The sequence below is a fragment of the Vipera ursinii genome (assembly GCF_947247035.1).
Source record: "Vipera ursinii genome assembly, chromosome: 1".
In the NCBI taxonomy this organism is placed as follows: Eukaryota; Metazoa; Chordata; class Lepidosauria; order Squamata; family Viperidae; genus Vipera; species Vipera ursinii.
Genome location: NC_139512.1, coordinates 106,838,702 through 106,866,499, shown reverse-complemented (window position 1 = coordinate 106,866,499; position 27,798 = coordinate 106,838,702). Strand labels below are relative to the sequence as shown.

At 40.4% G+C, this 27,798-nt stretch overlaps 1 protein-coding gene across 2 annotated transcripts in view; it reads left to right on the top strand.

The window, feature by feature from the left end:
• Positions 1 to 27,798, top strand: part of BRSK2 (BR serine/threonine kinase 2) — a gene marked incomplete at its 5' end in the record, with an annotated part of 480,261 nt that overhangs the window by 361,337 nt on the left and 91,126 nt on the right. For both annotated transcript variants that reach the window (XM_083348467.1, XM_083348466.1), the window contains 3 exons: positions 3,905 to 3,938; positions 12,317 to 12,385; positions 21,512 to 21,658. In XM_083348467.1, the coding sequence (XP_083204593.1) occupies positions 3,905 to 3,938; positions 12,317 to 12,385; positions 21,512 to 21,658 (250 nt within the window). The remainder of the gene's footprint in view (positions 1 to 3,904; positions 3,939 to 12,316; positions 12,386 to 21,511; positions 21,659 to 27,798) is intronic.

Below are 27,798 nucleotides of genomic sequence, written 5' to 3'. Positions count from 1 at the left end.
TCTTTTGAACAAGAGAGACATTGAAACAATGTGTAAGACCCAGTTTTAGTTCTCCATACATATAAATAGATGTATGTATCTTTTTTTCCCCGTGAGAAGTTGAAATTGATTGATTAAACCTTTGGGGGTTTTTTGCACACAGTTGCGGAGGCCTAAAGCAAAAAGGTTTTATAAAACCCAGCTGAAGGGCTAGGACTGGGGAGATGGCGTGCGTGCCACCTGTGGCACACGTGCCATAGGTTCGCCACCATGGGCCTAGAGTATTATTGTCATTGGAAAAAGTCTAGTAGATTCTACAATGCTTTTTTTGTTGTTGTTCAGTTGAATAATATTGAATAATTACTGAATTATTATTGAATTATTGAATTATTGAATAATTATTGAATAATATTGTATTTCAAAGAACTGTTTCAGTTAGTTGCTAGACAAGGAGTTCAGCAGCAGATAGTAGGCTGGGTCTGTTATATTATATACACTGCTCTGTATAATTTTCCATTATTATTTTGATGAGCCATGTAGAGGAACAGCAAATGGTTGCATTCAATAAAAACTGAAAAAGTGAAAGACTATGTACTTAATGACAATTGCACAAAATGGTTTCCGGAGTGCAGCTTTTGATAATTCTCCTAGCTTGGGTGCTTGGTTTTAAAAAAACAAAACTATTTTTTCTGAAAATAAGCAGTGTGGCAAATATAAAACATAAATCCCCTAAATTTGGTGGGATTTTGTTCTAGATAGGTAAGCACTGTATAAGACTGTAGCCTCATGTTTGTAACACAGTAAGGGTGCATTTGCTTCTCTATGAATAAATTGTTTAGCCTAAGGCAGAGATAGGCAATTTCTGCTCTTTTATGACTCATGGACTTCAACTCCCAGAATTCCTGAGTCAACATAGCTGACTCAGGAATTCTGGGAGTTGAAGTCCATGAGTCATAAAAGAGCCGAGGTTGCCTACCCCTGGCCTAAGGAATGGTAAGATTTTCTGAGTGAACAGATAATAACAGATGAGGTGATGTGAAATAAACCTAAGACCTGTAGCTGCACTTGGGATGTCTACGCAGATATAATAGGATAAAAGGATGGGAACAGATTATCAAAGCAAGAAAAGTGAAGGGGTAGGTGGTATCTAGGAAGGACCCTGGAGGGAAAAATTGTTGCTGGTAAGAATAGGGAAACTCTTTGAAGCAATACAGGAAAAGCTATTGCTAAAGTAGAAGGATATGAATAAACTAAATCAATTTTGCAAAGTTAGCCATTTTACCATAGCAGCTAGCCACTGTACCTCGTTTATGTATCCTGATCAAGAAACTCTAATAACTCAATAGAGAAAAAAAAGAAGGTATTCCAGTAATTTTGCCCCTTAACACTACTATCCAGAGTTTCTTCTGATAGATGAGCAGCTGTATAAGTTGTTAAATCTATATAACTATTAGTTATAGGAAGTATATATAACTATTGACTAAGTAAGATAATGAAAAACATACTTTTTCAATCAATCTCTTCTTTAATAATCCAGAAAAAGAATGATGTATCTTATTCTTTTATTACAATATGTATTATATTTAAAGTATTATACAAAGAATAGTAGGTAAGGAATTACAGAAACACATTTTATACTCTTTGGAAAAGGCTTTGAGACTCCCTTCCTGGTTGCCAACGACAACATATTTAAGGATGCAAAAGGTAAAACTATGTGATATTCAAATGGAATTGGACTGTAGAATAATAGCCATAAGTCATTGGGCCATCTTTTTCATGTCCCATGCCACAATCTTAAACTGGGCAGGTTAGGACTTGTTTTTCAGTAGGTAGATTGTGCAGTAGGTTGTGATAATACCAGTCGATGGTTGGGTGTTTTTATAAAGCTTAAGAGAGCCACTGTGTTACATTTGTATTTATCTTTTAATGAAAATATTACATTGTTACATTTCTGGACAATGAGTTCTTTACTAACTCTCTATTTGTTAGTCATTGTTCGATAGAATGCTTGGCCGTTTTCTCAATAAAAATAAGCTCAGACTGAGGAATGAGAGCAGATCTCGGAATTATGAACTATAACATAGAACTGGCTTGATCCTCTGGAGCCACTTGACTTTTGTCAGAAAGGCTTGGGCAGATTTTCAGGTTTTCCGTATAGAACTGTTTGTAATTTCTTTTGATTCCAGGAAATCTTGTGAAACAAAAAGGTAACCTTTGTTCTATAAGGTCTTGACCTGAGGAATTTTCAATTGCTTTTCCTTCAAAAGTAAGATAAGTAAGATAAGCTCAGATAAGCTTTTTTAAAAAAAAAACCCACACATTTCTGGTAGGCATGATTTTTATATATTTTTAATGAAATCCAAGGTCACAAAAACTTTTTAAAAGGACTGGGATTCAGCAGCACAAATCACACAGTCACATTATATATAGTCTTCAACTTACAACTATTTAGTGACCATTCAAAGTTACTACAGTCCTGAAAAAAAGGACTTAGAACAGGTGCACACATTTACAACTGTTGCCGCACCTTCGGCGTCATGTGATCAAAATTTGGGCACTTGGCAACTGGTCCATATTTATGACAGTTGCTGCGTCCCGGGGTCATTTGATCACCATTTGTGATTTTCCCCATCAGCTTCCAACAAGCAAAGTCAATGGGAGAAGCCAGATTTGCTTAATGGTTGCATGATTCACTTAACGAATGCAGTGATTCGCTTCACGACCGTAGCATTTAAAGTCATAAAATTAGGCATGACTCAATTACTTAACAACTGCCTTGCTTAGCAATGAAAAATTATGGTCTCCACTTTGGTCGTAATTCGCGGACGACCTGTACTGTGTCTCTAAAATTCTTAGAGTAAACAAAACAAACTACCCTAAAAATTTACCTCCGGTTGCCCAGTTGACTATTTTTTGAATTGAGGTAGTTATTTGAATGACTGATAGCAATCTATTCAACTGCTGCTCAAGTTAAATGTTAATGGATTTTGACAACCATGTTTATCATGTCAAGCCTTGACCATTATATTACTACAAATTGAATAAAGGTAAAGGTAAAGATTCCCCCGCACATGCATGCTAGTCATTTCCAACTCTAGGGGCGGGTGCTCATCTCCGTTTCAAAGCCGAAGAGCCAGCGCTTGTCCGAGGACGTCTCCGTGGTCATGTGGCCGGCATGACTAGATGCCAAAGGTGCACGGAATGCTGTTACCTTCCCACCGGAGTGGTCCCTATTTTTCTACTTGCATTTTTACGTGCTTTCGAACTGCTAGGTTGGCAGAAGCTGGGACAAGTAACAGGCGCTCACTCTGTTACACAGCACTTGGGATTTGACCCGCCCAACTGCCGACCTTCTGATCAACAAGCTCAGCGTCCTAACCCACTGTGCCACCGCGTCCCTTACAAATTGAATAAACATATAATAATATATAACAATTTAGATATATACCGTAAATTAAAAACAACAGGAGAAAAAAAATCTTTTGGCAGTTTCCTAAATAAATACTTAACATGTTAGTACACCTCACTCTTCTGACAACTGTTCCTTAATATTCACATTCAGGTGTAATTTACAAATTGATCACTCATCAATTTATGATGTGTAAGATGGCATGACAGGTAAATATGATTTTATCAGCCTATACTCAAAAGCATTCTTGACTCCTATTTAAAGAAGCTGACTCAGAAAAGGGTGTTGGGATGTCATGGAAATATCACATCCTGCACAAGGTGTTGTCATTGGAGAGCATCAGGAAATCTGATCCGAAAATAGGGGCCTAAGCCATGAGTTTAATTTTCCACTAATGATTGATGCCATCTCTGAAATTTTATCTGATGTGGTTTTTACAGATAAAACGTACCAGTACAAACAAAAATAGGATTTTTTTAAAAAAAAATATTTACTGGATCATGTTTTATTTTTCAGATCACCGCATTATGCCTGCCCAGAAGTAATCCGGGTAAGTAAGTGTGGGGTTATGAAATCAATTGTTGACCTGGGTTAATCTTTTCCTAAGGATCTCTGGTGCTTTTAACCATTTTAGATAAATTCCACTCAATCTAGAAACGTATAACTGAGGATTATTTGCTTCAAGGTTGGTTTCCTACACAGGGCTGTCTGTCCCCGAGATTTTGCAAGGCTAAATCTTACTTGATGCATCAGGGTTGTGATTTACAGCTACAAGAAGATTATTGCTATATGAGTCTTGCTCTCCATTCTTGAAGGATTTATATGTGGTCCTGTTGCTTGATAGATATTCTGTCCACCGGCCCCTTTCCATTTCCATTTTTAAAACATTCTCTTGATGCTTGCCACACCAGTAATACTTTGCTCCCAACAGATTGAAAAAAGACTCTATTAGAATCTTTCTAATCCTCCTCTCCTTTCCTCATCTGCATGCCACAGTGCCCAGTTCATTCTTTCATATGGGAGATATATGCCATACTTCTCTTCTCACCTAGATTTACATTCTTCTTCATGATTTATGCGTATCATACATATGAGGGGTGCACCTGCCCTGAGTGTATTTTTTTGCAGGAAACTCACTCTCCAGCATGCATGCACTTGGGTATGTTCCCACCTGTTTCCTCCATTTCTTCTTGACTGCTGCAGCAGTGCCTGGATTCTTCTCTTCGTCAAATGCTTCAGTGAAAAGCACTTCTTGACTGTTGGTTTTATCTGCATAAGATTTGATCTACTGCACAGAGCTTTCTCAGAAGGAGATTTTACTGGGTGTGAGATGTTCCTGCTTCCTTCCTATCTGATTATGCTGTAGGGCATATGGTGGTAAGGAATATCCCCTTCAGGAAGCATATTTAGTGTGGCTGCAAATTGCCACAAATGAACAGGCCTTCCCTTTTTCTTTTTGTTTAAGAGAGAGATACATTGATCAAGATTATGGTCACTCCCAGATATTTTCCAAGTAAGCCAGAAGAAATTATTCCTATGAAAGAGTAATTATGAAAGTCTTATGTGCTGGTATTGATGTATATTGCTCTGGGTTCTGGAACAATAACTTTGAAGTCACATTCCATAGCTTACATGCCATCTATGACTGCCTTCCACCAAACAGCTTGCAACTTGAATTCCCTTCTCTTTTCTTCAAAGCTGTTGACAGAAAAAGTGAAGGATGTTTCTTCTAAGTATTTTTTATTGATTCATCGATCAAAGTAGAAAGAAATCCCATAGTTCTTCACTTACAGAACCTCTCTTCATATTGAACACTAAGACAGAATGATACCACTTGTTTCGCTTCATATGTGAATCTGTCAAAACTGGCTTTTCTCAAATAAGCCTTCATCCAAGGATCTTCACTCACGAATGCACCTGTAAATTTCAAGGGTATCTCATGATTCTCTTTTTATTGGTAAGCTTCCCAGACCTGACTAAAAACTTCTGGCTTCCGGCTCTGCACCCAGATATTTAAGGTATCAGTCACCAATGACAGATTGGGGGACTAATTCAAAGATTTTTTTGTATGAAGTACCACATCTGTTATCTAAAATCCATGGTGGTACAAGAATTTGAATCTGCTTCAGAACCAGGCCATCCAGATTATTCAGACAGTACAGATAGACAGTACTATATTCCAAAGGTGCTTTTTTCAAGAGGCAACTGGAATTCCTTGTTTTTTTTCTTTGAAGACATTTTGCTTCTCATCCAAGAAGCTTCTTCAGCTCTGACTGGATGGTGGGGAATGGAAGGATTTATACTCCGTGCCTTGGGATAACTATGACCTGGATGACTGAGAATCTCCAGAAAGTACTATATCATCAAACAATGTGAATCCAGGACTAGAGTCTGCTACAGAACTTAAGAATAGACTTATTAAGTTCAAGGTCAGTTTCCCACCAATAGTCAGGCAGATGCTCGTAAGCAGGAGGTGTAGATTGTTTTCCTGTCATTGTTCTCCTACAATTGGAATTGAAAGGAACATTGTCCCTAAATTAAAACTAACGTTGTACTTTCAGCTTGTAAATAACAGGTCCTGGTAGACCTGTTCTTTAGTGGTCTTTTAAAGCTCACCCAATTAAAATCATTCCTTTTTAAAACTGTCTACCTTTTATCTTTGGAAGTGGAAAAGATGTGGGTGTATATCACCTAGAGCAATCCATATGGCAAAGGGAAATAATAATGATGTAGTAATTCACCAATAGTCACATCGTATGAATAAGCTCTTCATTACTGAATGGCAACAGCAATCATAGGATCCTGTTCAATTCATCTCATAATGTCAGTAAGCATAAGCATTGCCACCATTTTATAGAGAGAGATATTCCAGCAAAATTGGGATTCTTTCTTCATACTTTACAGTTTTTAAAAAAACTTCTGTATCAAATATATCAAAAAAATATCACCAATATTACCTCAGATGTTTCCTAAATGGATATCAGCAACTTCTCCACTGTCTTACCAACTAGCCAAAATAATGCTTTCCAAGCAGATAAGTGCCATAACTTCATCTGCAGCCTTCCTAGTGAATATCTTTTTGCTTGACCTTTTCAGGGCTACTGCATATTCTCAGCATTTAAAAAATGTTATAACTTACATGTATTATATATGTAAACATTCCTTTAATCAATGTATATGTATGTAACAGTACAAATAAGAAGGCATCGCCTAGCATATAAGGTAAAACCGCCTGACAGAAATACACGCGGGAACTTTGACAGCTGTCAAAGTTCCTCGCACCACGCAGGCGCCACCACTGACAGCTCGCGGCTGTCAAACGCCGGACTACGAAGAAGCCTGAGCTGTCAAAGCACCCACCGTACAGCGCAGGCGCAACCACTGACAGCTCGCGGCTGTCAAAACACCAAGACACGCGGAAGCCGGAGCTGTCAACAAAAGACGACGCGGATTGGTCCCTGCCTGACAGGGCGCCAAAATGAACACCGCTGATTGGTCCTCGCTACCAGCTGCCGGCTATAAAAGCCGGACAAGTTATTCTATGTTTGCCTTGCTCTTAATAAACCTGTTGTTGAACTAGCCTGTCGTCCCGAGTGGTCCTTCGGCTACTTCACTGGCGACGAAGGTGGGATCGCTCCGGAGCTGAAGTCACGGCCGAGGAAGAGAGTTCCCGGCAAGAGCTGTCACGGTAGTTTTAACTTCCATCGGAGCAACCCAGGACCGGACGACATGGCAAACTTCGGCCGTGTGAGGGAGTTTGATACCCGCCATCCCGAGAGATGGCAATCACACCTCGGCCAAGTCGAGGGATTTCTCCTCGTCAGTAAAATCACTGACGACCGAGCAAAGGCCGCCGCTCTGCTGTACATCAGCGGGCCCCCGGTGTACGACGCAGCCGTCGGGCTGTTCAGCCCAGTGCCCATCACGGAAGTCTCCTACGCTGACCTGGTGGACCAGCTGAACAAGTACTACATGCCAGCGCGTTCAGAACTGTACTGGCGGGTGCAATTCGCACAAAAGAAACAACGGCAGGACGAGCCCGCCAACGAATTCATTGCCGGGGTCAGACACGCCGCGCGGAACTGCTCCTTCCCCGACCTGGAAGACCGCATCAGAGACCAGGTGGTGATCGGTCTGAGGGACGAGAAGCTACAGAAGAAACTGACGTCCAAACCCGACATGAACCTGGCAGAGCTGACCAGGGAGATCATGGCATATGAACACAGCCACAAGAAGAAGCCGACGAACACGACCCCAGAGACCCCCGCGACCGTCTACCAGGAAAGCGCAACCTTCAGCGACAGCGGAGAGTCAGTAGACTTCACCGATGGAGAAGCCCTACAGCGCAGGATGGAGCACCGGCAGCCGAGGAGGGGAAAAACGTCGGACCGCCGCGGATCCAGGAACCCACCACCGCCACCACCGCGTTACGAGCCACGGGCCGCCTGTGCCAGCTGCGGGGGCAACCATGCCCGAGGAAGCTGCCGTTTTAGGAACGCGAAATGCCACAACTGCGGGAAGACTGGCCACATCAAGCCGGTGTGCCGCAGCAAGGGCCGGGACAACATCAGTGAGGTGGAGGCAAACCCCCCAGGTAGGCCGGCTGCCCAGGCCAGCAGAGAAACCCCACCAGGCCCCCTGGTAGAGACAATTGACAGGGTAAACAGCATAAGCTCCAAAGTTAAGATCTGGGTCAGAATTCAGGGGGTGCCCTGCCACATGGAGGTAGATTCTGGGTCAGCAGTCTCATTAATTTCGCTGACAACCTATCAGGAAATCTGTCAGAAAGGCCGAAGACAAATTCCCCTGAAACAAACTCAGGTACACCTTGCAGACTTCCAGAAAACCCCTATTCCGTTGGAAGGGAAAGCCAAGGTCCTGGTGCAGTATAAGGGGTTCAAGGGTCCCCTGGAGGTTTTAGTTACGCCAGGGAACCGTACCAACTTGATAGGGCTAAACTGGTTCACTCCACTAGGCATCGCCTTAACGGGGGTTAATACCATTCAAACACCTAGCCTAGAAGCCGTTTGCGAAAGGTACGCCGACGTTTTCGATGGCACTTTAGGGAAATATACAGGTTCCCCCATTTCCCTGCAACTAAATCCAGCAATTCAACCAATTAAAATAAGAGCTAGGAGGGTACCTTTCGCCCTTAAAGAAAAAATTGAAAACGAGCTTGACCGACTCGTGGGACTAGGGGTACTGGAACCAACAGAAGGGGGAACCTGGGAGACCCCTATTGTCACCCCAATCAAACCTAATGGCGAAGTGAGACTGTGCGCAGACTATAAAGCGACAGTCAACCTAGCCCTCAGCCCCCATGCTTACCCGGTGCCAGCGGTAAGGGACGTATTTGCTTCCATCCGCTCTGGCACCATTTTCGCCAAGCTCGATCTCACACAGGCGTATTTACAGCTGCCTGTCACAGACGACACCGCGGAAGCTCAAACTATTGTCACCCACCGCGGTGCTTTTAAAGTAAAGAGGCTACAATTCGGCATATCTGCAGCCCCGGGTATTTTTCAGGGCATCAGGGAAAAGACCCTGAAGGGAATACCCGGGGTCTGCCCCTATTTCGACGATGTTCTCATCGCCGGGGAAAACGAAGCTAGTTTAGCTGACAGGTTGTCAGCTGTGCTGAGCCGGCTCAGAGAAGCCGGTCTCAAACTTAAGCGGGAGAAGTGCTCTATTGGAGTCACTTCTACAGAATTCCTAGGGTATAAAATTGATAGCCAGGGCATCCACCCCACCGCTGAAAAACTAATGGCTATTCAAACCGCACCCAGCCCTAGGAATAAGCAAGAGCTTCAATCCTTTTTGGGGCTGTTAAACTTTTACCATGCCTTCATTCCCCACAAAGCCACTATTGCAGAGCCGCTCCATAGGCTCCTAGACAAAGGTACAACTTGGTCCTGGACCAAGGAACATGAGAACAGTTTCCAATCGTTAAAAAAGCTTATCTGTCACAGCTCAACTATCACCCTTTTCAAGGAAGACACCCCAATATGCATCGCTTGCGATGCCTCTCCCTATGGAATCGGGGCTGTATTAAGTCACATATTCAAGGACGGTACACAAAGACCCATAGCTTTCTATTCACGCACTCTGACCAAAGCTGAAAGAAACTATGCACAAATTGACAGGGAAGCCCTAGCGATAGTGGCAGGGGTCAAAAAAATTTCACGATTATCTGTATGGAAGACCATTTACTATATTTACAGATCACAAACCCCTGCTAGGCATATTTACTTGGAATAAAACTACTCCACAAATCCTCTCCCCGAGAATTTTAAGATGGTCAACATTTTTAGCAGCCTATTCTTATCAGCTAATACATAAACCAGGTAAAGAATTGGGCCATGCTGACTGCCTCAGCAGACTGCCCATACAAACCAGGGACTCAGACCCAGCCCCAGCCAGCGGAATTTTAGCAATCTCCCAACTTCCAGAATGCCCCCTGACTGCAAACATTATAGCCAATAATTCAACAAAAGATAAAATACTTGCCAGAGTCCTCAAATGGGCCACAACTGGGTGGCCAACTCAAAACCCACAACCCCAATTCCAACCTTATTATAACAGGAAAAATGAGATTTCAACACACAGAGGTTGCCTGCTATGGGGAAATAGGGTCATCATACCAGAGAAAAACATAGACCAAACATTGCACATTTTACATGAAGGGCACCCTGGAATTGTAAAAATGAAGGCGATGGCCAGAAGTTATGTGTGGTGGCCCGGCATAGATAAACAAATTGAACAGTATGTGGGTGGGTGTTACACCTGTCAGGAGACCAGGAATGAACCACCCCAGGCACCAATCCATAAATGGGAGACTACAAGGAACCCTTGGTCACGTATACATATAGATTTTGCAGGACCTATCCAGGGCCAAAGTTTCTTAATTGTAGTGGACAGCTATTCCAAATGGCTGGAAGTCACACCCCTTAGGAAAACAACGTCCACAGCCACTATTCAAGCCTTACGAAAAATATTCGCAACACACGGCCTACCTGATACCATAGTTTCTGACAATGGACCTCAATTCACCTCTCGTGAATTTCAGATCTTCGCTACGAGGAATTGTATTAGGCTGGTCACGTCGGCGCCGTTCCACCCATCGTCGAACGGAATGGCTGAAATTATGGTACGATACACAAAAGAAGCCTTGAAAAAATTCGTTAAAGGAAACTGGCAAAGGCGACTCAGCCAGTTCCTCTTATCACAACACACAACACCATGCTCTACAACTAGCAAATCACCAGCAGAATTAAGATGGGGGAGGAGGCTAATAACACGTCTCGACAGACTGCACCCTGACACAGCCCCAGAAGAAAAACAGCACCCCCACCCCGGCCGCAAACTCAACCCGGGTCAATTAATATGGGCACGTTCATACACAGATAAAAACAAGTGGGTCCAAGGGACAGTAATAAAACAAACAGGGCCCATCTCATACCTGGTAGCTACGCAAGCACAGGGCAACATACGCCGCCATATTGACCAGCTCAGACAACCACCACACGCTTCTGAGCAACCACCCAGTGCCGACTTACAACCCCCACCGGAAATGCGGCCTATCCCAAACCAGGAAGCTGAGCACCAAGACGAAGAACCAGAACCAGAACACCCACCACCCCTTCGCCGCTCAACCAGGAATCGAAGACCACCCACCTACCTAAAAGACTATCAGTGGGCAGGTTCAAACATCCAAGAAGGAAGAAACGAACCAGGGGAGGGGTAAGGGGTGTATTATATATGTAAACATTCCTTTAATCAATGTATATGTATGTAACAGTACAAATAAGAAGGCATCGCCTAGCATATAAGGTAAAACCGCCTGACAGAAATACACGCGGGAACTTTGACAGCTGTCAAAGTTCCTCGCACCACGCAGGCGCCACCACTGACAGCTCGCGGCTGTCAAACGCCGGACTACGAAGAAGCCTGAGCTGTCAAAGCACCCACCGTACAGCGCAGGCGCAACCACTGACAGCTCGCGGCTGTCAAAACACCAAGACACGCGGAAGCCGGAGCTGTCAACAAAAGACGACGCGGATTGGTCCCTGCCTGACAGGGCGCCAAAATGAACACCGCTGATTGGTCCTCGCTACCAGCTGCCGGCTATAAAAGCCGGACAAGTTATTCTATGTTTGCCTTGCTCTTAATAAACCTGTTGTTGAACTAGCCTGTCGTCCCGAGTGGTCCTTCGGCTACTTCATTACATATCCAAAAAGAGGCGAAGTCTTCTTGGACAAAGCAGAGGAATCTTTCATTCTGCAGGGACTGTATTCCTGCCCTTCACCACTCAGGAAAGTTATTCACTTACAGTTATTCACTTACAGGATGCACAGAGACAATAAAAAGAAGCTTAAGCTGCATACTTCGAATTGTAGTTCTTTTAATTGTCACCTGTGCATTCATACTACAATCCCACCTTCTCCACTACAGGTGTCTCAGTTTTAGGTAGCCTGAATGTCCTTTGGACTGCTGCATCCCTCTAGGGAAAGTGAGGGAACAGGTAGGAATTTTACCCAAGAGCACACATACTAGAGAATGATCTTCCTGCTGACAAGGCCTCCCCTCTGTGTAGGCATATCACCCAAATGTGTGAATGCACAGATAAGAGTTTGAAGAACCACCAATACAGGTAAGTAGTCCATTTTCACCTGGGCTCCGTATGCTTGTTCATTAAAGGAGAGGGATAGAACGGTCTGGTGGATAAGCACTGTTGATAGAATTAATTTGGCTAGTGTTATATCTTAGTGTAATACACCCTATATTTATTTTGTATAAAGCTAAATATTTTGTATTTGAAAACTGCAAAATATAAGGCCCATACTTTGGAGAGAAAATAGTTTTTCATAGATTGTAAGTTCATCTGATTATAATATTTCCCTAATATTCTTTGGTTACCATATTGCACAGGGAGAAAAATATGATGGGAGAAAAGCAGATGTTTGGAGCTGTGGAGTCATTTTGTTTGCATTGTTAGTGGTGAGTTACGATCCTCATTATCTTTACCCTTTTTTTCTTTTCTATTTTCACATTTCAACTTTGGCTTTACCTACATTACTGTCATGTTCTTTTCCTGTTTACTCAAGAATGAAATTTATCTACAAGATTCCCATCAAGGAAATGCATGACAAATTATTCTCCTGTTTCTCTAAATTGCTGATACGCCTATAATTGGAAGAGGAGTTTTTATTAGAATCCAGTCTTTCTTATTGCATTAAAATAGGGAGGACACCAAAGAGATTATCATTAAAATGATAATCACACAGGTTCGCCTGGTGCGGCAGTTGCGGCCCTATCTAGACCGGGATGCCCTGTGTACAGTCACTCATGCGGTCGTGACCTCTCGTGTTGACTATTGCAATGCTCTCTACATGGGGCTTCCCTTGAAGACCACTCGGAGGCTCCAACTGGTACAGAATGTGGCCGCGAGAGTTGTCTTGGGAGTTTCCCGGTACTCCCATGTTACACCTTTGCTCCGCGAGCTGCATTGGTTACCAGTTGTCTTCCAGGTTAGGTTCAAGGTCTTAGTGATGGTTTTTAAGTCCTTACATGGCATGGGTCCGGAATACCTCGGGGACCACCTGCTGCCGGCGTCGACTCCCCTCCGCCCTGTGTGTTCCCACAGAGAGGGCCTCCTTAGGGTGCCTCCAGTCAGAGAATGTCGGCTGGTGGCCCCCAGGGGGAGGGCCTTCTCAGTGGGCGCTCCGGCTTTGTGGAATCAGCTACCAGTTGAGCTCCAGATGGCACCGGATCTCCGCTCCTTCCGGTGCGGGTTAAAGACCCATTTATTTGAACAAGCTGGCCTGGCCTGATGGGGAGTTACTCAGGGTTTTAATATTTATATATATTTTCTATTGTTTTTACTGTGGGCAATAATTTAATTCTTTTTTTAACTTTTGTATTTTTGTAGTTTTATGATATGCCCTGTTCACCGCCCTGAGTCCTTCGGGAGAAGGGCGGTATAAAAATTTAATAAAACCTAAAACCTAAACCTAAACCTAAAAGACGATCATAGATATCATCAATTCTGTAACTCATCCGCCGCTTACTAATACAATTCAGCGATTAATATTTATGTCCTATGATTACATTTTCTTCTCTAAGTTACACATCAATATCAGTGAAATAGGTCTGATTTAAAGTAACAATTATTTCTGTGCCTCTAAGGTAAATAAAAAGTCCCACTCAACATTTTAAATACTAATTTATTTATATGTCAAAAAACAAAACAGGCATATTGAAGGGGGGAAAAACTTTCTAGACAACCAAAAAATATAGAGAAATGCTTATACAGAAGGATATTGAGGTTAAACATTGCCCAAAAAAATGAATGTCTGATAGCAGTGATAGCTGCAAATGACTCTACCCATGTTTCGGTAGATATTTGGTGATCTGTCAGCTAACAGGAAAAGATTATTTTCATCCTCTAAATTGGTGCAAGAATGGGTTAAGAAAGGCATGATTAGGTTCCCTTGCCACACCAAAAGAAAGGAGAATTCAGAAGTGTGTGACAATTGGTTTCTATTTTTTTCAGGGTTCAGGGACAGGGATATTACTGAATCTTCCTTCTAACAGTGAAGATAGCAAAACATTACCAGACAAAAGTGAAACCTGTCCTGTACATTGGACTATGAATGTTGGCTAAATACTTGTCAAGGGAGGAGAGTCTCCCGAAGAAGCCTGCTCTATATAGAAACAGAGTTTCGCTTATCAACTTAGCAACTCTGATATCAGAGTTTTGATATCAGTGTGAAGAACTGTTTGTTTCAAGTCAGACAATGGTCCCTCGGGGGCAAATGAAATCAGATGGTGGGGTGATAGCGAGTAATGTTTTAAATCCGTAACGATGCCATCTACCATGAGCATATAAATCAGAAAAGCCAAAGTATACCCAAAACATAAAAAACTTTAATCCAAAATTTGAAATGGTAAAAACTTCATTTCAATCTTTATGGAAATTAGGCCAGATTGTAGTCCCAGCAGGGTTTTTGATATGCGCTTGCATCAAGTTCTCAAAAAAAATAAAATAGAATAGGTTGAGCTACTTCTATGGACTTTTAGGTTATAATAAATATGAACCCTGCACGGCAGGTGGCTAATGACCGTGGCTCTCAGATTTTTCATTGTAGCTGAAATATGGTTATTGCCGTTACAATTAGTGAAATGCAAAATTGCATTTGAAGTTTATGAGTCCTAGTGGTGACATCCCTTTGCTTTTGATTCCAAGTTGGAAAGATATGCCCAAATATTTAAAAACTTCATTTTGATCGGCGCTAAAGCCATTAACTTTCCAAGAATGGCAGTGAATAACAGACCTTTTAGAAAAGGTGATTACTCTAGCTCTGTAATAATTGACCATTGTAGCTAGTTTGAAGTAGCAGTTAAGGCACCAGGCTAGAAACTAGAGGCCATGAGTTCTAGTCCCATCTTAGGCTACAAAGCTAGCTGGTGATCGTGGGTCAATCACTTTCTCTCAGATTAAGGAAGCAGGCAATGGTAAACCAGTTCTGAAAACTGCAGGGAATTGTCCAAGCAGTCACCAGGAGTTGACACTAATTCAAAGGCATAAAAAAAAAGTTTGTTAGCAACAATAAAGGACAAGAGCAGAAGACTCCAGTTCAGCTCTGCTAGCATTAGGAGAGGAGGAATCCTGCCTCCTTCTTAATATACAAGACAATCTTTTGCATAGTAAATTGAGTTAGGACAGAAAGTGATACCAAAATGTAATCCTGCTTCACCCTTGTGTGGATGTGGATTATGGATGAAAGTGGAGCACTACAGCAAGCATGCATCCCATTGTGTTTGTATTTTGTTATGATCAATAGCAAAAGGGATCCATCAATAAAACTTTCACTTCTTTTCCCCAGAGTCTGGCTCTAGGGATCGGATCAAAGACTATGGATATATAAAATTTTAATAGCAATATAAAGAATCCTTCAGAGGTGGCTGATACATTTTTCTGTTTGATGTTGAAGGATAAGGTACTGGAGTGCTGACTGGCCTTCCCTGAAACTGACTTCTTTCTTCAGTTTTGTACCATCTAATCTGTGACTTTTTTTTTTTAGAAAATGCCTAGTGCACTGTTGACTTATAACATTCAACAGATCAATGGGGTGAAATTTAGCTGGGCCTTTCCTATTTTCTTTTTTTTTACTTTGTTTTTTTTTTTACATTTTTGCAACTTTTTTAACATTAGGATTATTCTAATGCATGCACAACGATGCCAGGGCTGAGGTCCACCAGCCTATATTTGCATTTAGCATTTCTTTTAAGAGCCTATAATTTCTAGCTGGTTACTCATTTTTGAATTCTGCAATAAGCTTAGTGTCATGGTTCCGATAAATGAGATAAATCAAACTAAATGCAAGCATTGTTTATCTAAAAAGTCTTAATCATAAAACGAAACATCGGCACTCATGGAGGGATGCCAGAATCTGAAATCTCTGCCCCCTTGCAAAATATATTAAATACAATTCTCCACCTTTCTATTTTTGTCATTGGTCACATTCTCCAATTAATTTAAAGAATTAGTTTCTCTTCCATTAGACAGCCTGCCAAGTTCTTATCTTCTTAAAACATCCGGATAGCTTTCCTTCCCCCCAAGCGAAGCAATTAAAGTAACAGGCTGTCTCTTATTTTGTCAGTGCAAAAACATGTCAAAAGCATTGACATCCGGCCCCCCCTTACAAAAGAACAGATCCTGTAATGTAAACAAACACAAGTTAGGAGTTGGCTTTAGGTTTGTTCTGCTGTTGGGGGAAGGGGACCGGGCATTTCGCTGCTTGATGTCCCTGCTGTCTGCATCGGGAACACTTAATTGCCAGGTCTACAGGTGGCTTGGGTCTTTCAGCCATCACATTAGTTGGAGATCTTCATGGGGGTGATTGCCATTCAGGTTGTGCTGACCTCGGCTCGGGTTCAGGTAGGAGAGGCTTCTTATAGCAGGCGAGCTGAACATTTAATTTCACCGCTGCGTGGTACCATTCATGTTGGTCAGGCACAGCTTGGTAGATACATGACAGAGAAAGGTAGTCATCTAACCCTTCTCTAAAAAGATGAATTATGCATTGTTCAGGCCATGTCTCTATCCAACCGGCTAGCTTTCGAAACTCCTGCATGTACTCCAGGGCAGGCCAGCCAGCTTCTTTTATTTTGCGGATTTGCTCTTCTGCTCTGAGGGTGATGGATGGGTCCTCAAATCTTTCCCTCAGCCCTAGAAGGAAAAGGAGGGAGTCCTCCAAGTCATGGGCTTGCTCGTTATATAAATTGTTCAACCATTCGGATGCTTCTTCCTCTAAACTAGAAGCAATTACATCGACCATAGCACCTGGGTCCGGGTAGAGAGGGGCCCACCTATTCAAATGAGAGCGTACATGGTTGAGGAAGAAAATCAGTTTCTCTGGGTCCCCATCGAAGGTTGCTCTGAGGGGTGGACTCATCATTGGTTGCTGGGGCCCCCATTGCTGCTGGCCCCAGTGGTCCTGCTGTATGTTCAGGGGTTGCACGTTTGTGTCCTGCTGCTGCCACCCTTGCTGTTGTCCTCCCACCAGCTCCTGATCTCCAGGCTTCTGCACCACCCCCAGCTGTTGAAAGGCTTCTATTAGCTGGGGCAAGCTCAGAGGTTGTTGGCCTTTCACTTGTGGGGGTTTCCCAACTTCCCATTGCTGCAGAGGACCCAGGGTTGGGTCCTCTGTCTCTATGGGTCTGGAAGGCTTGACAGGGGACTGCTGGGGCTGGAAGGCAGTCTGGTCTGCAGACAAGATTCTCCACTCACCTAAATTCTCAGATGGTCTGGTAGCTCTCCACCATTCTGCTTTTGGGGCCTCCGGCAGTCCAATCTCAAGGCATGTGCAGTCTCCACTGGAGTGATTCCAGCCTGACAACCAGCTGACCTCTGCTAATTGCAGATGGGAGTTCTGCAAAAATTCATCTTCCCACAGCATACTTTCGGTTAAATCCTGATCTACACTGTTGACAGCGGCCAAGTCTTCAGTTCTCGGGCAATTCTCTGTTTCCATGTTCTTTCAAGGCCATATACAACGGCAGGTTGTTTGAAAGAATGCAGATCCTGGCATGATGTCATGGTTCCGATAAATGAGAAATCAAACAAAATGCAAGCATTGTTTATCTAAAAAGTCTTAATCATAAAACGAAACATCGACACTCATGGAGGGATGCCAGAATCTGAAATCTCCGCCCGCTTGCAAAATATATTAAATACAATTCTCCACCTTTCTATTTTTGTCATTAGTCACATTCTCCAATTAATTTAAAGAATTAGTTTCTTTTCTGTTAGACAACCCACCAAGTTCTTACCTTCTTAAAACATCCGGATAGCTTTCCTTCCCCCCAAGCGAAGCAATTAAAGTAACAGGCTGTCTCTTATTTTGTCAGTGCAAAAACATGTCAGTGTTTGCAGCATTGATACTTAGTATGTCAGAAGGACTCACTGGGGTGGAAAAAAACTTTGTAATGACATCAAGGTAATAATCCGATGAGATTAGGACCTTTGAAACATTAAAAAGAAGATGCAACATTTTTTGGCTCACATCAAAACATGACGCTTGATCATGAGATTCAACAGAGATCTTTTGATACTATCAACCATGGTATTTTCCTGGGCCAACCATGGGGTTGGGAAATGAAAGCACCATCCCTTCTCAGTGGGCAGCTTCCATCTGTTATCAGGGAATACAGATTAACTTGGTGACCCCAGATATATGGAGTGCCATAGGGGTCAGTTGTCTCCCCCTCCTTTTTAACAGGTATAAGAAGCCACTGTGGGTGGGATCATCTGATAGTGTGGTGTACAATATCATCAATGGTTCATTACTAACCTGGGCTGTTTGGGAGAGGCTGGAAGATGTCAGCATTTGGATGGGAGAAACAGACTGAAACTAACCCCAGGTATTGTTGTTTGTGCATCTGGGCTCTCTGTTACTGCCAGGGTTGCTTCTTGACAGCCAGCAATTCTTGAGAAGGAGCAGGTTCATAATTTAGGGGTCCTTCTGGACTCGTGGCTCCTGTATGATCATCAAGTAGGAACCATGGTCAGAGGGACCTACGCCCAATTACGGCTACTGAATCAATTGTAGCTGTAACTGAGGGTAAGAGGACCTGGCTACAGTACCTCATGCTCTCATTACTATCTGGCTTAAATATTGCAGTGTGCTTTACATGCAGCTGCTCTTAAAGATTACTCAGAAACAACAACTGGTGTAGAACAGAACAGCTCATGGGCTTGCTGGAACTCATCACTGGGAGAATACAATGTCAATTCTGTAAGTCCTACACCGATTACTGATTAGGTTCTAGATAGAGTTGAAGGTGCTGTTTTGATCTATAAAGTCCTTTATGGCACTGGATACCTATAGGGTCATCGGTTCAGCCAATATCAGCCCAACCCAGAACATCTAGGGAAGGGAATAGCTAGGGAGGTACTCCTTGCAATCATACATGTTCTGAGAGGCTCAGGGCACATGAAGTTAAAAACTACTGCTTTTCTGTGGCAATGCTGGCATTTTAATAGCTGCCTGACTGAGAGCCTCCAGAGAGCCCCCTTCCTTGATAGTAGTCAGTAAACTGGTAAAAAGTGAATTGTTTCAGAAGGCCTTGTGCTTCTCCAATGAAATAGGCTGGCACAGAATAAGAATCCATTGCATTAGTTGTAGCTTGACCAGAGGAACCTCATGTTGGGAAGTTCTTTTGGGGACTGAGCCATAAGACATATCAGGAAGCACACAAGATTGGGAGGCTTTCAACCGTGCTGTTCAGTTCCAAATGGGAAGAGCAGAATCTCTGTCTGCCTCATTGTAGAGAGGCAGGAAGCAAATGTTCAGAATCGATTACATGAGCAATATGGGCAGCAGGAAATAGTACTATAAAGACTCAGCCTGGCTTCTCCCTGGTTCGCTGGAATATAAGAAGGTAGGGAAGAAAAGCATATCCAGTCTTGCAAGATGTGGTTACTGCAGCTTATCTTAATAAAGTATAGTCTTCCAGTAGAGCTGGTTTTCTGATCTGGTTTTACCCAGTGATGGGATTCAACCAGTTCCCACCAGTTTGGCAGAACCCGGTAGCTAATGTTTTGTTGCCCAAGCCCAAAATGGACTTCCAGAAGCGGCATCCACACAGAGAACCAGTTGTTCACACATTTGAATCCCACCACTGGGTTTACCTCATAGGGCTGACACACATCTTGGAAGACGAACAGCGTCAATAAACGTGGACTCTTCTGAACAAGCTGTAAGACCTTCGATTGACTTGGGGGGGAAAAAGGTGAAGATGAGACTGCAAGTTATTTACAGTACCCAATTTTATCTTACTCAAATCATCCAAATGAGACATAGCTTGCTTTTGGGTCTCTGCTGCCAGATTGAGAGCTGAAATGAATCAGGTGCTTTAATGAAACTGTGTTTGAATTAACAGATAGCAGTCATTTTAGCTCTTCCAATTCTCTGAAAATTTTAATTTATTCGTCACCTAGCAGTCATTTAAATAAGCCTTTTAACTAGTTTTCTTTGTGAGCAGTGTTAATCAGATATTCCAGTAAAGGCTTACAAGTGCAGTCTTTATTGTCGCTACTCAATATTTCGTGAACATATACAGGGCTGAGAGAAAGATTGGTTACCTCAGTATTAGAAAAAGGATTTTGTTTTGGTCCTGTAATTCAGTTTAGCTATCAGTGACCTAAGCTTAGTATCATTAAAAAAAACTGTGGTAAAGATGAAAAGCATTAAAGGAGATGGTTGGTTAAACTTTAATAAAATTCTGCCTGTCTCTTGCAAGCCACGGATGCGGAGAAAGCTCTTACTCTTGCCCTAGTCCAGGGTTAGGCAACCTTGGCTCTTTTATGACTCGTGGACTTCAACTCCCAGAATTCTTGAGCCAGCCATCAATACAGAATTTTGAATTAGATTTTGACACCAAAAACAAGACTGCAACATTGTGTCAATTTATGTTTTTTCTAGATATCTTATAATTTCAGTCAGACAAATTAGTAAAATAAGACCTGTTAACAATTATCCAAAAGCAAGAACAAATAAACATAAAAATGCAAGCACTCATAATCTAATCCAAGGAACTATAACATTAGCATTGAATAATTTTGTTTTTCCTCACAGAATATTAAAATAGAAATAAGAACTGATTAAACATCTTATTTGGAAATTACGGTTATGTAGATGAATTAATAGGGCAATGTTCCAGTCAAATTTTTCTGTGTTTTACTTTCCTAAACCCATAGAAAGCTTTGCAACCATTCATGTTTGCACTTTCTCCACTATATGAACTTTTTGCTATGTAAGGAACATGCATATATTGTGCCAGATTGATTGCCCTGATCCCATAGGATGGTCATTTTTCTCTTGGGGAACCATCATTTTGTCTCCCAAGAGCCTACGATCCGAGTGTCACAATTTACCATATAAGTATGTCTCACTGATTCCCCCACCCTCAATTGGAAGTAACAGAACATGAATAAATAATTTTTAAATTAGTATAGCAAGAAGGGTAATGTGAACTATCTGATTTATTTATTTTTATTTCTTTTGGCTAATATCTGGAATCCATTCATTTTATGAATTCCTTCATTTTACTCATGCATGACTTGTGTTCATTTTAACAGAGTCCACTCAAATCAATCATTTCATTTCTATGAAACTTTGGAGAGCTCTGATTGACAGCTTTGGACATCCTTTTTCTTCATTACTTATAGGCAATCTCTTATTCATGTAACCAAGTTTTAAAATTACTTTGTCTATTTCATTTGCTCTATACCCAGAGTAGCTTTCCTCCTTTGTTTAATGTAAATTTACGCAATAACATGCTACAATAAATATCCATTGTTAAAAAGTTTGCCTACGAGAATCAAGACAAGGGGATGACCGCTAACTACTCCATTGAACTTAAAACAACAACAACAAAAAAACCAATGGATAATTTGCATGAAAACCATTCTGCTATGTTATTTCTCACTGTCAAATTATTCCCTGTTCCAATCTTGGTTTGTGAAACAGTCTTCCGCTACTAGACTTTTACCTTCTTCATTAAGTAATTGATTTTGCTCAGTCATATTATTTCCCTTCTTTTCTCATGCTGCTCCAGGGTGCTCTGCCATTCGATGATGATAACTTGAGGCAGCTGCTGGAGAAAGTGAAACGTGGCGTGTTCCATATGCCACATTTCATCCCCCCAGATTGTCAGAATCTCTTACGAGGGATGATTGAAGTGGATGCCTCGAAACGGTTGACAGTAAGGACACAAGTCATTACTACCTCATGCTTTTTGCTTTCAAAGCCATCCAATAACTCAACAAGTCTTCTGAAATGGGGTCCTGGCAGTTATTTTGGATTATAACTGTCAAGATCTCCAGTGATCAGGGAAGATGGTTATTGTGCATCAAAACACCTAAAAGGACACTGACTCATATATATGTATTATTTAATGCAAAGTGTTTTGCAGTAACATAAATGTTAATACTGACTCAGAATTTCAGTACCTCAGATAAATGTGTTTTCATTTTAGGTTATTTAAATGAGATTTTTCAAAGTTTTTAGTTCTTATGGACATGGAAACAAAACTTGGAATGTGCATATAATCCTAGTTTAAATTCTAGGAGCCAAAAGATATCTCATAAAATTATCACTGGGGAGTAGAATTGATTCATACCCTGCATCTTTGAAGTTTGAGGTGCTGCCTTGAAAAATCTCAGTTGCAAAAACTCGGTTCCTAGGTTATGGAAAGTAATACAAATAACTAATTACTGCATATACCAGAATGAACATTGTATACCTTGAAATCCTCACACTTGCAGTATTGTCCTAACACAGAGAATGTTGTGACATCTATTTTTAGCCAATTAGATACCAAAATTAAGGACTTGGATCTTGGAATAAATTTGGGATCCCCAAAAGATAGCCAGGGCCCTTGAGAATACAGACTGTTAGTCTTTCAAATATATCATTGGTGGGGCTTTCCTATTTCTTCCAATCTTACTAAGGGCTAGAAAAAGAAGAGGTTGTAGTGTAAGAGACATTTTGAAAGGTTAACGAAGCCAAGACCTTAAGGCAGACCATGTCATTCCTCAAACAAGAAGCAAAGGAAATAGTAATTCTCACTTAAAGTAACTTCAAGCCCATTACATCGTGTGGTGAAAAAATAGAAAATTGATTCCATTGTAAGTAGATTTGCTGCTTTTGCTGCAAATTCTTTCATAAAGGCTTCATTTGCTTTTGTTTTATTTTTAATTGGCTTATCTACTGTACAATAAGTCTTTCTTATCAGAAGGTGTGTCTCCTCAAATGCTGCTCAGGCCTTGCTTCCAAGCTAGCACTACTGACCTCAAATGGAGAACTCACTTCAAAATCAAAGCACCATAGTAGAAAATAGCTGTAACTTCTCTTCCTGCAGATAATTCTTACCAGTCTAGGTAACTTGTACTGCTGTTACCTAGCTTGATAATAAAACATCTTCAGGAAGTGAAGCTGGAACCCAACAATCAGAGCTCCAGAAAACTTTTACAAGTCCCCCCCAATGTTTAAAATTAAATTATATTCCATACATTCAATCATTTTAAATCTGTATCTCTAGAATAACTTTCTTATTCTATAGAAGGCCGTTTTTAATCCAATGAAGTTTTGTTGCTATCATTTCTTCCTCTTCTATGAAATTATGCGAGGTAGATTTGCAATGTTTTTTGTTCACATTATGCTAATATGGTGACTATACGTTGAAAAATGCAAAGGTACTAAATATATATTTAATCAAGAATATTATTTGCAAATACTTGTTTAATTCCTAGAATCTGTTCATGTGGGAGTATGAAAGAAAACTGTAAAATTAAACTCTTACCAGATCTTCACTCTGATGAGATGTTTATAAATAACAATTTGGGTCAGGTCTTGTTCTTAAATAGAATAGTAACTTAAAGAATGCTTTTCCTGCCTTCTATTACACAGCTGGCACAGACAAAATTTGGATTCCTACACACTGCACATAATTGCTATTTTTTAGTTGCTTTCATTATCACAACAGGTTGCATGCAATAGATGGATGGCAGATGCTAGATTGATCATCTTTACTTGAAGTACAATTTGCCTTTTAATTTCCACCAAAATAGAGGTACTGAATATAAGTACTTGGATTCAAAGAGCAGTGTGAAAACTGTCCTGTATATTAATTTGCTTGAACTCACAGTCATTAATTTATACAATGTAGTGCAGACAATCATTGCCCAAACTTTTTAATTTGATTTTGGGGCATTAGAAAGACTTCCAGAACAGATCTCAATTCAGCTAGAAATGAACATTTCCATTAGTCCATCTATAAAGGGAGCCTTAAAATAGAGTTTGAGCCCAAATAAGACCATTATCCACATAACATGCTGGTGTTCTCAAATTCCAAGACTCTGAAATAGGTGCCAAAAGTTAGAGAAAGGGAAGCAGGTTTTATACTGGAACTAACGTACAATCTATGACTAGATTCTTAGATTTTATACTAGATGACTTTCTTTCTTCTGCATATGCAATAAAAGCAAGTCTCCAAGTCTTGACCTCATCGTCCGAGATTCACCTTGGGCATGCCAATAAATAGTCAAAGATGATCAGGGGACTGGAGGCTAAAACATATAAAGAACAGTTGCTGGAATTGGTTATGTCTAGTTTAATGAACAGAAGGACTAGGGGTGACATGAAAGCAGTGTTCCAATATCTCAGGGGTTGCCACAAAGAAGAGGGAGTCAAGTTATTCTCCAAAGCACCTGAAGGCAGGACAAGAAGCAATGGGTGGAAAATAATCAAGGAGAGAAACAACCTAGAACTAAGGAGAAATTTCTTGACTGTTAGAACAATTAATCAGTGGAACAACTTGCCTCCAGAAGATGTGAATGCTCCAACACTGGAGGTTTTTAAGAAGAGATTGGACAACCATTTGTCTGAAATGGTATAGGGTTTCCTGCCTGAGCAGAGGGTTAGACTAGATGACCTCCAAGGTCCCTTCCAACTATCCTTTCCTTTCCTATCCTATCCTATCCCAGTTCCTCTCTCCTGAAATACAACGAGGTAGTCATGAGCTATTACTGGCATGCCCAAGCTGAATTTCTGACAATGCCCAATTGCAACCTATGTGCCAAAAGAAACGTGGTTTTCATTTTTATTTTCATGTTAGCTGTAAATTGATCCAATATGTAACAACTGAAATAGTGTTCATGCTCAGTGTTATAACCTACTTTGTCTGATGTCAATGACATTATAATGGATTTTTAGCTATTGTATCCGATAAGTAGTTATTTCTTCTTAAAATAGAATCCAGCTGGTCAGAAGCCATTAATATGTAAATCTACATCATAAGGAAGTGATCATTTTAATGGCCAAGGTTGCCATCCAACATTTTTATTTAGAAACCATACATGTATTATTTTTAGTTCTGTGGCTAATTTTTAGTTCTGTGTCAGTTTTGCAATTGGTAATTTGTACTCATTTAGGTCTTTTCTTTTTGGTACATGATAGGAACATGTAAAAGATAATATGAAACTGTCACTCAAGGAGATAGGGACAGCTGTTCAAATAAAAGCATAAACACATTATCACACAGAAAAAAAATCCTTCCAAAATAAAATCTATTTAGCATCAGTGAAAAAGAGAATTCCAAAAGCTGAATGTAACTACTGAGAACATTCAACATAAAGTTATTTACTTACTAGATTTATAAGGACATCCACTACAATACAAACAATGTGTATCTTCAAAGCACAGTCTTACTCCTTTTCAAATTAATACTGATATTTTCACAATGACTGTGTGAAAATGTCTGACTATGTTTTTCACATACTATATGGCAAACACTCTAAATTGGACTATGTGATACACAGAAAGGAGACTTTTAGCACTTACAATAAAATGGCAACCATTCCCTTACTTGTCACTTTAAAGTAAGTAAAAAGCAACAAAATGTTGATCACTGAATCTTTTAGAACCAGAAGAGGAAGAAGCTGTAAATATCTTGTGATGTCATAATAAAATTGTATTTCAGACATAACAGGAATCCAAATAGAGGTTGATTTTATATAATATATTTCAAATTCCTAATCTGAAAATCAGAAAATGATTTCACAATGAAATAAAGGTGCCAGGAATATATTTTAAGGGTATTTTAAAGATATTTTCCTATAATAAAATTATTTAATTTAAATAGTAAAATAATTTATAACAAGTATCTCTCATGAATATCCTTGCAAGTTTTCAAAAAAGGGGAAACATATTATATCCTTAGAACATTAACAGAGGATCTTTTGCAGATCCTATAAAGCATTTATTAATTCTCCTTTTATATGACAGGACCCAAAAAGTGGGCAAACTGACACAAAAGAATAGTTTCTCACTTTTTTCTTTATTTATAAAATCTGTTTATCACATCAGTCCTCACAGACCTTTAGGCAGTTGTAAGAGTGGGTTCAAAAAATACCTTTTCGGGTAGGCCATTTAGAGTATTATCAAAACTAAACCAATTAAGCTTGAGAGGAATAAACATTACCCCAACAGGCTCGCACTTGTTTGGAGTTAAACTAAATCAATAAATTGACTAAATCAATTTAAACAAATTAAATATCATTCTACATCACCCAAATAATTTACCTAAGGATGAACTGTTCCTTCTAGTATTTGTGATCAAGATATAAACCTAGAGATGCCTCATCAAAATGGGACTCTTTTAGGTACTTCATAGATATATCAGTTTTCACATCCCACTTTGGACTTACAGGGAACGCTAAAAATATGTCCCAAGACATCCCTTCTTATGTGCAGCTGCGACCCAGAATTGATATAATTGACTGAGAAATAAGATGTTTCAATCAGTCAATATGTGCAAACTCAGATAAAAATTGATCTGTCCTATTTATAAATTTTCATAATTAGGGCATGCCCAACTATCAAGTTGCTCCATTGCAAGTAAAGGGCACCAATTGTTTCTGGAGGACAAGAAGGGACAGCATAGTCCTCTACTTGCCCCCAATCCACACTTTGTATTTTCCTGTTCCAAGTTGAAAGCAGCATTTTCCCATTAGTGCTAGTTCAAGCTTTGCCGCCTACTTCGTTTGCTGTGCTTCCTTTCTTCTAAGCAAACCCATAGATTTTGACTATTATCAATCTCCTTCACCAGAGTTTCCCATCTTTTCCTCAGTAAGATCTACTGTAGCTTCTGTTACAAGTTTTTTACAATATTGTAGGGATCATAAAGCTTTCTGTGCAAAACATCCCCAAATCAGAACTTATAGTATAGCTATAGTATAGTATGGTATGGTGTATGGTAGTATGGTATGGTATGGTATGGTATGGTATGGTATGGTATGGTATGGTATGGTATGGTATGGCATGGCATGGCATGGCATGGCATGGCATAGCATAGTATAGATACGTGTATATGCTTGTTTGACTATGTATGCATATATATGTTTTGAGTATATAATTTTTCTTTCTCTGAATTACTCACTTTGTCATTTGATTTTCAAAACGTGATTGTTGCTATAATTATTATTATTTCAAAAGTGTACAATTACATCATTTTTCCAACCATAAAAGGTCATTTGGGCTATTTGAGAGGGGATAAGAAACTCTTCCATCTCAAATACCTGGAAAAATGATGAAATAGTACATTGGTTGACATTTGAAAAAGAACAATAAAATGAGTAGCTCATGGAAAGGAAAATGGTAATTTAAAAAGTACATCTTGGCAGATTTAAAACTTGTAAAGTTCTGCACTGCAGTAAAATGTTGTAACTACTGTGCTACTAGGAAAGAACTGTAATGTAAGTGGCAACAAACTATATTGAGCTAAAAGTGGGGAAATACAGAAAAAAAATGAAGCTGATTGTTGTGCCTGAATATATCCATATTTTAATATTTTAACTTTGTATATCTAAATTTAATGTATGTTATGTGTATGCATATATATGCAGGTACTTTTGAAAGTATTTATGTCCAGTAAGACTTGGACACAGAAAGAAAAGCAATTAACAGTTGTTTTCCTGACATGGAAAGTTGGAAAGGTACAACAACAGTGAAGTCTGCAATAGCCAGGAGTCTGGACTGAACATCTGGCAAACCTGCACTGTAACATCCTAACCTGGCCAGAATTTTCTTAAAACAGCTTAAATATTTAACTTTAATTTTCCATTAAATATTTGAGCTGGCATCAGCACAGCATAGGTACAGCTTAAGGAAGTGAACCAGATATGTCTTAAGTTTGAGCCAAGGAGAGTCAAGTTTATAAAGAATCACCAAAAGCCTAAAGTTTCTCATTATTTTTAAAGGAGGCCTCCAGACTTCCTTACCTACTCGACTGCTTTTTGATTAGATTTTTTTTCATACATTGAACAAGCAGTCTCATTTTTTTTT